General features: G+C 32.7%; 1 protein-coding gene across 4 annotated transcripts; it reads right to left on the bottom strand.

Annotated features, from left to right (window-relative positions):
- Nucleotides 1–5,122: 5,122 nt before the first annotated feature.
- On the bottom strand, nt 5,123–13,228 carry LOC104226702 (uncharacterized). 4 transcript variants are annotated; one of them, XM_009778734.2, is made up of 9 exons: nt 13,123–13,228; nt 6,827–7,178; nt 6,701–6,734; nt 6,386–6,613; nt 6,175–6,264; nt 6,016–6,081; nt 5,837–5,928; nt 5,706–5,753; nt 5,123–5,608 (listed from the first exon to the last, which is right to left on the bottom strand). In XM_009778734.2, exons 1-9 carry the CDS (start codon nt 13,127–13,129, stop codon nt 5,491–5,493), a joined length of 1,035 nt encoding a protein of 344 aa, XP_009777036.1. In that variant the 5' UTR covers nt 13,130–13,228; the 3' UTR covers nt 5,123–5,490. The 4 variants fall into 4 exon arrangements, with proteins under 4 accessions (XP_009777036.1, XP_009777038.1, XP_009777039.1 ...); XM_009778736.2 differs by lacking the exon at nt 13,123–13,228 and adding an exon at nt 7,803–7,821; XM_009778737.2 differs by lacking the exon at nt 13,123–13,228 and adding an exon at nt 7,644–7,717.

Below are 13,228 nucleotides of genomic sequence, written 5' to 3'. Positions count from 1 at the left end.
GTTTGTCCAGAAAAATGAGCCCCACGAGTGGTGGGGTTCGAGACTTATGTCCCCCACGCGTGGTGGGGTTCCCCATGTGTCAGGGACTCGGTTTATTATGGGCTAGGTCTGAAAATTAGGCCTAAAACCGGGTAGTTTGAACCCGAATATTATTCTTTTGCCCGGACCCGAGAAATAGGAACACGTTGCTTAACTAGTCCTATGTAAGCAAAATAACTACCAAAAATAAGACTAGTATTTAAACAAAACTATATCTTTTTAAATATTTTTCAAGATTTAAAATAGCTACAAAATATTAATAAAACTATTTTTTTGTAATTTTCGTTTTTTTAAAATATTAAGATAAAATATGAAGTAATATATTTTTTTTTTTGTATTTTTCAAAGTTAAAATGACTGCAAACATTAATAGAACCATATATTTTTTTGTAATTTTCGAATTTATATAAATTACAAAATAAAGTGCAATTTTTGTATTTTTTCAAGTTTATGAGGGATACATAAACTAAAATTTATATATATTTTTTTTGTAATTTTTTTCTTTTGCGAGAAAAATAAAGTAAAAATAGTCAAAATAGCTATATTAGTCCTAAATTAAATATTTAAGCTAAGAATGTAAAAATTCCCGGGGAGGGTCAAAAATCACGTGCTTACAATGTCAAAGATCGACATCGATCTCTTAACGCTAACACATACTCATGTACATATATTGATCAACTCCTAAATTATTTCGCAGCAATAGTGTGGTATCAAGATAGGGTTATAGCGGTAGCGGGTGGTCTTCTAGCGAAAATAAAATGATTAGTAAAAAAAATTGTAAATGTGTATATGTGAGAGATAATGAAGTGGTTTTTGTATGAAATTTATGCGTGGTCTTTTTGTGAATGTCACGAAAGTGAGACGTGGCAGTGAACTAATATGTCTTCAAATGCTGACTTTTAGAGTAGAGATCGATTTAGAGATATGAGCGACGTTGACCGAGAAAAATAGTGGTCAAATTTGAACTCATTGCAAAGTACATAAGCATACTCGGACCATTTTCGAATAGTTTAAACTTTGAAAGCAAATTTGACACTTTTATTTTGTTTGTAAAAAAAAGTCACAAGTTTTAAAAAGCTTATTTTGTTCGTCAATATTGATAAATTTAACAATTTTTGCAACGAAAAAAATAGATATAGAAATTTGGACGTTTCCCCTCCTGAGAAATTATACCAATGCTGCCAAATAATTTTAATCTATAATACAAGTAAGTGTGAATGACAAGTCTCCGCAATTATGGGAGATGGTGTGCTAAGCGATGATCCTACTGCTGGTAAGAATAAGGTTACTTGGAAACATTATCATCCCCATTGACGAGCTTGTTCTGATTGTTATGTCGCCGACTCTATTTTATTTTTCCCGGCTAGGGTTGTTTCAACCTTTTAGGGATCTGATACCATTTAAAGTCCTCCTCAATAATTTATATTCGGACTACAAGGCTATATATATACACAAAGCAGCATTAACCAAGAATCCTATAGTAATACGTATACAATATCAAAACCAACTCAAACTAGGAACCTAGAGACCATTCATGCATCTTTTTTCCACTTGCAACACAAAGTGTAAGATGACTTCTAGTGATCTCTGCTACTGTATTTATGTTCCTTCTGTCCGGACAGTCAGGTTCATCTGGTTCATGCTTATGTAGAGTACAAATTGAAAGGAGAACTATATCATTTGTTCACAATTATCTGAACAATGGTTATTAGGGGTGTACAAAGAAAACTAAAAAACCGCACCAAATCGATTAAAAAAATCCGACTATGATTTGGTGTTGGAAAAAAACAGACAATAATTGGTTTAGTTTGATTTTAACTAAAAAAAGTTAAATCGAAACCAAACCAATCCGGCATTACATGTATAAAAGTTTTAAATATATTTACTACATAAAAATATTTATTGTAGTCTAATTTATAAATATTTCTTAAACTTTTTCATAGTTTTATCTATAAACATATTATTTCAAATTTGGACTTATAATTTTTAAATGCTCCAATAAATTATATAGTACATAAATATTAGTAACTCAAATAAATCTCAAACCAAAATCAAATCAATATGGCCAAATACATATGCAGCACTTCAAAGTTGTCGCAATTTTTGATTTAGACAGAGAGTCTAACCTATTGAACACTTAAAACTTTATCGTAACTATTTCTGTTAAACACAAGTCGATGACATGGCATACACCGTGTTCCACACGTCCTTTGAGAGCGTGAACAAGCTTCACTTATCTCTCATCTTTGACCATTACTTTTGAGAATCTCACCTTCTCTCTTTTTTCTGAAATACATGATAAATTGAGGAGAGAGAGAGGATGGATATGTCGGACCGAGGGGAAAACAAATGGATCGTCACCGGCGACGTTGAGAGAAAGAAAGTAGTAAAATATCGAGCAGCTTCTGGCGAATCTAAGCTGCTACCCTAAAACCGATCGAGTTCAGTTTTGAACGGCTTTCTCCACCGTTAATTCCTCGTGGGAAACTGGATCTCTGGTTAGTGGATTTTTTTTCCTTTCTTGCAAATGCAGATCAGGGTGGTAGCTGGTGTTTATGGTTGTTACCCGTATGGAACCAGTCCTTGAATACATCGTCCTACTTTGCTACGAAAATGAAAGGTGGTTTCCCTGTGACAATTGAGGAGAGAAACACAGATTTTTTATCTTTCAATTACCATCACCAGAAAGTATGCATTAAAATTGCACAGAATGCTTTTGTTTCTTCTACTTACATAGTTACATTAAGCTTTTTATGGATTTTGTGACATTTATGTTTGTCCAGAGCTTCAGCTATAACTTTATTTAATAATAATTGTCATGATTTGATTATGAAAAAAGAAAATCGACAGATTTAACGGTGCTGTGATTAATTTATAATTTTCAACATTGACGATGAATACAGAAACCAGATCCCTGCTCAGTTCCTACTTTAACGAGTTCTTGTGTCTTCAAACCGAGTGTACCGACGGGTAAATGTTAACAGTGTCATCTGACGCCATGGCTCTGTTGACTGATGAAGTCTAGTTGGAAGGATGCAAATGAAGATGATGAGACATAAACTAGTGGAGAGGTTTTTGAGGTTGGAGTATAGTATGGGGTTTTATAATTAGAACCCGCCATTGTTGTCCATTGTTTTTGGGTTATTTTCCACATGTCATTTTTGCCATGTTACTGCGTTTGAGAACCACGCTCCATGTTTTTGTAAGAGTTTGTCCGTTAAGGGTTCAATAGATAGTTTTCTATGAGGTTAAGGTGTTTAATAGGTTAGACCCTAGATAAAAGTGTCTACATTGAAAAAAAAGGACAAGTTTAAGGGGTTGATTATGTATTTGGCCAATCAATATTAATGCTAATAAAATGAATTCAATTCAATTGTATTAGGAATGATAATAGTGTTGGATATTTATTTTTTTTTAGCTTTTTTATGATTTAAATAAAGTGTATAACTTATTTTTTTAGTGTTTAGTCATGTAAACAATAGTACTTATTAGTCGTAGTTATTTTAGCAACTTAGTAATTCTAGATTATGTTTATTTTTATTATGACTTATTAATAATATTTATTTTATGCGATTTTATTATTTTTATTGTTGAATATTTTAACACAATGCCATGGCTCATCTCATATTTTATGTTATTTTCTTGAAAAACGCGTTATATAGTTATGTCTTACTAGGATTAAAAAAAATATTTGGAACACAATTTGTTTGGTCGTTAGATTAAATAAAAAACTCGAAAAAATTCGAGAAAAACCGAGATAAAAGAACCTGACTTGTATTGGTTTGGTTTGGTCTTTAAATTTAATAGCCCGACACAATTGATTTGGTTTGGTAATTAGAAAAGTCGAACCAACCCAACATATGTACACCAATTTATAATATTATTTTCTCTGGCATTAACGAATTTTCCTAGTTCTATGTATAAGGCTCCTTGATGCTGTTCTTTCTCTTCCTTTTGCAGACACGAAAACTTGAGCTAAATGAGTTATATGATGAGCTTGTTCATGATATGGAAGACATATTAGTTGAATCTGTTGGATTGAGTTTTGGTGACAAGATTTATCAATCATATATACCACTTCCTTCGAGAGATGGAGGTTCTGCTGCTTTCAGGTTACTCGTAAGCAGGGGCAGATTTGTAGGCTTAATTATGGGCACGTGAACCCGTGATCTTTCTCTAAAATTAGATATTTTATGTACATAATTTTTAAAATTGGCATAATATTAATTGTTGGCACCCATGCTCTAAGAAGGTTGAATGGTGCAATTGGTTGAATCTTGAGTTATTTACCAAGAGGTGTATGGATCAAATCTCACTAGATATATTTTTGTCTCCTATTTTTTAATAATGCACCAATGCAATATAAATTCTAGATCCGCCTCTGCTCGTGAGTATATCCTTTTCTGGATTAGAAAAAGGAGCAATGGGGCCTGAGAAACAGTGAATCGTAGTATACAGATTCCATCATAGATATTGGATACATATTCCATCATAGATATTAGATAATCTTTGGGAAAATTAGTGTTATCTGATGCTGATGCCTCTTTCGAAAAAGTGATTAGTCGCATTCCGCACATTTAACCAGTTGTGACTCAAGATGCTTTTGTTCTCCAACATATAGCCATTGCCCCACTAGAAAGTGGAGATCTGAACAGAAGAATGGACCATTCACTACTTAACAGCTTCCTAATTGTCGGCATGTTCACAGTATTTACCTATGTTGAGCTGATTCTCCAAAATGTTGCCGCACCCGTGTCGGATTTTCCAAAAATACATTATTTTTGGAGTATCCGACACGCACCCGGCGACATTTTTGGAGAGTCCGAGCAACATAGGTATTTACAATATTGGAGTTACTAATTTTTGGTTGTAAATTACAAAATCGTACTGTACCTTTTTTTATTTGTTCAAGAACTTGACCGCATCCACGATCCAACCAATGAGTAATCTTTGAAAAACTATAGGACAGTCACTTTTAATGTTTTGCAGTGATTTATCTATTGCAATCCGTAATAAGAGGAGTAATATTTGAGTTTAACGAAGAATAAACATTATGGAGCTGATATTAGAGTGAAAAAAGAGGATGTATAAACATTTTGTGTATATTCCAATCATCTTCAATAGAAGTCTGAGCTCAGCCAATAAGTTACAAATAGTAATATGAACAATATATCTCTGTGTTGCATAGTTAGGCTACATATATATCCTGCAAACCCAAAACTCTAACCTTCTATTTTTTTTCTTTTTTCTGTGTAACCTCTCAATATCTATTTTGCTAAATAACATTCTCTTCCCCCCCCTCCCCCCTTTGGGGTGCTGTTCAGAAAATGAAGTCATCAATCATGTTGCATTATCTGCTATTTGTGGTAATCCTTTTCCATATTCCCTAACTATAGCTGTGTTTAAAGCATAAAACTCCTTATTTAACTTTGGACTAGAATTCCAAGATGCATCAGCTTGCACACTGATAAGAGTGAGGGAACCATTTCCTAAGCAAATGGTGCTTCAGCTTCATAACCAAAACAAAAATTCCATAGCATGGTATGTGCATTAGTGCCACGGATGAATACCTGAAAAGAGAGTTCATTTTCTTGATCAACAATTATTTCCAGAATAAAAATCGCAAATTCTTATCGTATAGTTTAAGACTTTGGACGAATTACATACCATAGAGGAGAAAATGAAGATGCAAGATCAAGGAATGGATATGGCCACCTGGTTAAAAAATCATACCAGTATTGATTACTTGTTATATATGTAAAATGTAACTGCAAATGGAAAATAAGAGGGAGTTTTACCAAATTGAGATGCAGGCATGAACTGCCCACTGGAAAACAACATAAACTGCTGTCCACAAAAAGAAATATCCAATTCGAAACCAAGGGAAACGCTGAAATGATTACATTATGGAATCAGACGTTAGTTATAAGAAACGTAAATTATGAAGACGATTTTTGAGGTCAATAATTCAACCTACCAAGCAGTTGAGAGCTGTATCACCAAGTAGAAACACAACATTGATTGAATGCATGTTTATAATCCACTACAACATAGAAGAAAATATCAATTAGAAATAGAGAAACAAATGTCCAACTTTGGGGAGCAGAAAAAACTGAGGGAAGTGTAGCATACTTACAAAATTTAAATTATAGCCTCTAATTGTCAGAAACGGAACAAGTACGAACCAGAAGACACAATCAGTAAGTGTTACAGCTCCAGCATTCATCTAAGGAAAAAGAAGACAAATGTTAACAATGTGTATAATTAAGATTAAGTTGTTCTCTTTTCATCTTGAATTTCATTGAAGTAGAATTGCAATATGCTTTGCCCTAATATGTTCATTTTACCTGGAAAATTATCTGAAAAAGATATCCCCAGAAGTCAGCAATTTGGCGCGAATTTTGTACTGCATTTTCCCCTGCCTGTTTTGCAGCATTTGAACTGCTGGTACTTTCTACATTCATAGGCAATCTTCGCAAACCATACTCAGCATCTAATCTCTCGTTATCAATTTCATCACCACCAACCTTATTGTGATATTGGTAACATCCATACATTGAAAGCACAGATCCAAGCTACATAAATATAACAAGAAATCACGAGTTAAATCATAGACTAAAAACAAACAAACAAACATTGACTTCAGTGTTGCTATTACTTACCCCAAAATAAATAGTGATCAATGTGAATGTCCACCTGTTCAGCAGACAATACATATCAAATAAGCTTTTATTTCACTTAAAGGAAATCATTTGGATATACCATGAATTGATTGAAAATGTACTTACTGTGTATAGTAGTAAAAGATTTCCCCTCCATCAACAGCAACATTTAGGATTAACATTAACAAGAGAATTAAAAAGGCGACGACTCTATATCCAAGAAGCCAACCAGGATGTATAGTTTTAAGGCATGGTTTCCAAACTTCATCATCATACAAGAGGCCAGGGGAATCTTTCTGCTGTTCTCTGCTCCTATTCCTCGAGTCACGAGGACCTTCGTATTTTGTTATGAGAATGGATGCAAAAACCATAGAAGCTAAAATCCAAATGGAGCAAAGCATAACCTTCCAGTTAAACCAGTAACTTGATGTTGTTGTATCAACAGTCAAGGCTGGTTGCCATGAATTTTTTGGTTCTCCTGTTAGAAAACTCATTATATCAACACTTCTCCCTTATTTAGAAAACTCTCCACAAAATTGGCCAAAGGTACAGAAATGTTTGAATTATCCACAACACTAAAGAATGTTCTTGTTTTTAGCTTTTTCTTTACTTTTTATTCAAAAGAATTGAATAAATACAAAGAATTGAAATCCCAAAAATCTTTAAGGTAAAGATGAAAACTTGAAGGACAAAGTTGAAATGCAGAAAGCAAGAATGAAATTCTCATAGAAATGTCAAGAAGCCAGGACTTAGTAGAGACCAAAACTCAATCAAAAAGCTAAGCAAAAAGGCCCAGTGATGGCATCCCATAAGGGAAAAATAGAGAAGAAATCTCAAAGATTATATAACAGGAGAAACTGTAGACAGTTTTATAACAGCTTTAGCCTTGAGGAATGAGGGGGTGGTCAAGAATGCAATAACAAATAATATGATATTGACCTACATTTGATATCTGAAAGTAAGCAGAGATTCCAAACTTTCAGCATGCATTTGCACAGAAAGATATAACGCAGTTAATTTAATACATAAAAAAATTGAATTAAAAGGTGGGAAAAAGAAGGTAAGTTGTTAATTGCAAGCAAAGGAAAGATAGGATACTTACAGGGGAAAGCAAGGCAAGGTGGTGGTGTGTAAGAATATATGCTTTGCTTCTTTGCTTTGCAGGAATCAATTTTTAAAAAAATAATGAAATAAATAAATTGAAAAGAGAAGAGAGAAGACAAAAAGGATGGTGTTCTTAGAGCATAAGCTTCTTTATTTGTTATCCCAATAGTAGGAGTAGTCTATAATCCAATGTCACAATCTCAATATTCCCATGCAAATATTAAATTCTTATTAGACATACATGATATGTCACCCCTTTTTCTGGTATAGTTTTATAGCCTTATTGGACCCACCTGTCTTATGTAAGGAAAGTTTGTGTTGGATTGCTAGTTGATTCTTCTTTTAACACCAAAAACACAAAAAAGTATATGCAAGTACAGGTTTGTGAGCTCCCAATAAAGAGATGCTGTTCTTTGTAAAGTTTTTGGTATGATAGCATTGCAAGAATTCAAGATTTGTCATTTGCACTTTGAAAATTTATATTGAACCAAAGAACTAGTTCTCCACTTCTACAAATTGAGGAGCGTTTCCAATGGAAGAATGCTCATTAGTTGATTTTATAGTAGATTAATTATTTTAAGAGAACATGATTTGAAGCGATTATTCCAACCAGTCTAATAATTGGATTATATGCTTAAATGTCAACTTTGTATTCCCAATTGTTAGATTTCATTTGAGTTTTTTCTTTAAAAAAATACCATCATTTTAAAAGGAATAAATAAACATGATGTTTATATCAGATGTCCTATTATTGAAGTGTATTACTATTTCATCTTAAGCTTTTTGATAAAGTAATCACACAATTCAATTGAATAATAGTGGACACAAAAACCATTGGTTGAATCCTTATCCTATTCATTATAAAAAGAAACTCCAACTTGTTTGCCCCATAAAATAAAATAAAAATTAGCCCCTCACGTTGATGAGATGTGTTGAATAAATAATATCATCTTGACAACTTAAACTTTTGAATAATACCCAACAATATAAAAAAATGGTATAATTACTAGCGGTTTTTCACTTTTTCTGTACCAAAATTGTTCAAACTCCCAAAACAAAAATTTTAGTAGCTACGTGGTCTAGATATATCATCGGTGTTTGGGAAAACGTATGAAAGATAAGACAAAAAAGGAAGGAGCAATAATATAATGTTTCAAATGAGGAGGATGAAGAGGGCAAATCATGTAGGGCCCGCTCATACTACGACGAGAGGCCAGCTTGTTAATTGGTCACATGGTTCGCGTACACGCTATTAGGCCCAAACACGAGTGAGTAGTCTTTACTCTTCTAAGGCCTTGTTTTAAGGTTTTTTTGGACAAATTACCTGTAATTTGTTTTGGACTTGAAAAGGTTAGCCAAGATTGATTCGCAAGCAAAGCTGCTATAGTTTCTCCTTTTCTTCCCTTGTGATTTTCCTTTTTCCATTCCAATAATAAGTTGGAGGTAAATGCCAGTCTATGATTATTAGCAGAACAAATTTTAAGCTCATTGCTTAACTCCCCAACGGAAATATTACCTAGTAGAGGAATATGGGCACGTGCTTTCTGTAGTTTTTAGATTTTTTAATGATAATTACTTAGTACGATGGATCGACAAACACAAATAAGACAAAGTTCAAATAGTAACTTACAATAAGCAAGTATTGTATGGGTCAAAGTCTCACTAGGTAAATCGGCGTGGGAAGGGACGAAGGAATGTTACTTGGAACTGTCATCTCCATACCATGCTGTAACGACACGTACCTCGGCCACGGTTGAGGTCGTATATTTAGGATATCTGAGAGGCAAATTGGATATCATGGCATTTCAAGGGGTCAACTAGTAATATAGTCAAATGACTCAGATACAATAGTCAATGATCGTTGGGTAAGAGAGAAGATCTAGCATATATAAACTAAGTGAGAAGAAAAAGAAGGGGGGGGGGGGAATAGGGGCGGCCCTTCCATAAAGCAAGTAAAACAACTGCTTTAGGTCCCACATTTATGATGGCCCCATTTTTTGGACACCTAATAGGTTATGTATAGAGAAGAAGGATTTGCAACTGCTATGATTTCTGTTAAGAAAATTGCACTTGAAATGAATATCGAACTCGAATTTCGTAAGAAACGTATAATATATAGGAAGTAACAATTTGATGAGAATATTGATAATAAAATCTCAAAATCTATTGAAAAGTCCTTTGGAGTTGATTACTTTATACATAGTAGATAAGACTATTTTTTTCACTTCAAAATAGATTTGAACAATTAAGATCACTAGATGATGAAAATTTGAAAAAATATTGCCTTAGTCTTGATTCTTGAATTCTCTTTAAAGCATAATAATCAATTCTATATTGACGGTGTAGATATATTTTCGGAATTAAAAATATGAAGAAAAATAGTACAATTAGAAGATAACAGTTTAATTGATATATGCAAATGAAAAAATTTGATTCTTTTTCCAATGCCTATATTACTTATCGAATAATGTTAATAACTCTTGTTTTTATCATTTTGGCGCAAAAAAAAAATTCAAATAAAATTGATAATCTCACCTAGGATCAACAGTGTTTCAATAAAGATTAAATGGATTAGCTGTATTGTCAATTAAGAAAGACTTATTAAGGGTTATTGATTTTAAGAAAATTATTAATAACTTTGTATCTAAGAATCGCTAGAAAAATAGACTTCAAATAAATAAATAATTTTTGTTTAAAAAAAAAGTTAAGGCCCCTCATAAAGTTTGACTTTAGGCCACAAAACTCATCGGGCCGCCTCTAGGGGGAACAAATAAAAACAGAAACACATTCTCTAAAGAAGGGAGGAATGATCATCTTTCTCACTCATGAAGGAGGAAGAAGCAAAGAAGCTCAGATCTCCAATATAGATCATGGGTCTCATCACACCCAATGTATGGGGTTTTACCTTATTAAAGATCGATGACATTTCCATCCATGTATTCAATTGTTAAACATTATGGAAATCGTAATCTTCTTCCCATATAGTGTGATTTAATCAATATTACAGTTAAATTTTATATGTGTTATGCTTGCTTGCTTTCATATTCTATTATAGATCTGAAATAAATTATCGTTGGCTAAGATTTACCTAAAGTCTTCCTATTTAATTAGTTTAGCAGAAAACTTGACACTTTTTGATCAAACAACTATGTTAATGACGTTACTATATTGTAATTTGTAAAGCAATCTGTTGTCTGCTAATGATTGCTTCAATCAAAGGAAATTTCTCTAGTTTTTCGAGTGTTTTTTGTCGGCTTAAGACGCACACAAAAAAATTACTCCATCGGATATCCCAATTTGTTCACACACGCACTTATCAAGTGTAAAAATAACTTTTGAAACCAAATTTTCATCAATTAATCCATTTCTTTACTAAACGTAAATACTTGGAACTATAGAAAAACCATTCTGAGGTGCAATTCTTGTCCGTCAAATGGTAAAAATAATTTTAAGTGTCGGCCAAAATTCACTAGTTGAATGTCGAGTGAAAAGTGATTATTTATAAAACTTATTGCGCTTCAGCGCAGAGCTGTAAAAATTGCAAACTTATCACTATGTCGAAACATCAAACTGAGCTTCGGTCAGACACAGAGACAAGTTTCTATAAGGGCATCGCCAACCCTCCCCATTTCTTCATAACTGGGCCTTTTTTTGCCATAATGAAGCTCCATTGCTCCCCTACTTTTGCCCCCCAAATGGGGATGAATAGTGTTATTCCCCACGCTATTCATCTCTTCCATTACTATTTATGCTTGTTTTATTATTATTTTTATTATTTAACTCTTTTAATTTATCTCTTTATATATATCTAATTATATTTATATAATATTTTTATAATATTAATTTTACATTTTAACTTTGGCATATAATTGCACTTCGTAATACATTAATAGATCATTTATGAGATCATATTAGAGGTGGAAGTTGAAAATTTATGTAATATTTAATATGAATTTCACTATAATGTAATATGTATTTAATTATCTTGAATCTCAATGATTTCACTTTTATTTGAGTTATCCGTTAATATATATAATCTATAATATTTGCTTACAAATTATATTATTTAAAAATTTATGGTATAAAATAATTTTATATTAAATTATATGTGATGAATATGTAAAAAGGGAAAAAAGATAGTTTTTCTTTAATAGAAATAAGAAAATAAAATTTAAATAAGAGATAATAATATAATATTAAAGAGAGAGAAGAATATAAAATGTACTATTCTTTTTTGGAGTAAAAAATAGAGTAATAGTTGGAGTAACTTTACTCCATTTTGAAGTTTTGGAGGAGAAAATGAAGGCTAAGGTTGGAGATGACCTTAATAATACTTGTATCATTTCACACTAAAAACGGCAAAAGCCAATTTGACCTTTGGAAATTCCCATGAAATGATGCCATTGGCTAACGAGGAATAAAAGATTCTTAAATAAAACATATACAAGTAGGCTTGTATTTTTGTATATGGATGGCTGGGGGCAGATAGTCGATTTTTTCAAGTATTTGTGCCCGCTTCTTCTTTCCTATATAAATTTTCTTTCAGAACTAAAACTTAAAAATCGGTATTCCACAACATGATTTCATGCATAATCAAAAAGAGAAGAATATTATACTATTATGACATACAACAGTATTACATGAAAATCTTGTAACTGTAGTTTCCACCGAAATCTCGGGAAATTCGAAAGGAAAAAGATTCAAAACGCGTCACCATAATTGGATGGTTGCTCTCAAAAAGTACTGTTGCGAGGAAAATCTTTAGCTCTTTTTTATCTCAACAGGGTTCCAAACTCACATGTTTATTATAAGGTATGCATATATATGTGTATATATATATATTCGTCTTTGCTAATATAATTCGTTTACTTTATTCAGCACAAAATGCGTGTACTAATTCATGCATTAAAATACGGTAAACTCCTCTAGTACTGTTTCTCATCGTGCCCACGGGGAAGAGAACCAACAATACGCGCAAAGAATGAGTAATTGGATATATCGAAAGTTTTTTTACGTCAGTCACTGTAAAGGAGAAAATCTCACAACTATATATATCTGAAACAAACCAAGCTACGGGGTTCAAGCAAAAACAAGCCATCTCCTCAAGAAAATGGTAAAAAAATGATGTCATTTGTCACCTAATAAATGAACCTGAGAAGGTCTTCTTAAATTCGGATAATTAACTTACAAAAATTAATAAACATACTTGAAATGCTTGCTCTAAGATGGAGTTCCGAAAATGCATACATTCAGAAGCAGCACAGACATGACAGATAGAAACAACACAGATATATGGAGAGAAAGGCTGAAGGGCACACCTCTCATTTGAAGCTAGTGGAGATGCACCAAGTCTGGTTCAGATTAGGCTCCTCAAGTTTTAGGAAAATGGCAGGACTCGAAGCTTATGATAGATGTAACGAGCAA

The sequence above is a fragment of the Nicotiana sylvestris genome, chromosome 3 (assembly GCF_000393655.2).
Source record: "Nicotiana sylvestris chromosome 3, ASM39365v2, whole genome shotgun sequence".
NCBI lineage: Eukaryota > Viridiplantae > Streptophyta > Magnoliopsida > Solanales > Solanaceae > Nicotiana > Nicotiana sylvestris.
This window is presented reverse-complemented; position numbering and strand designations above follow the sequence as displayed.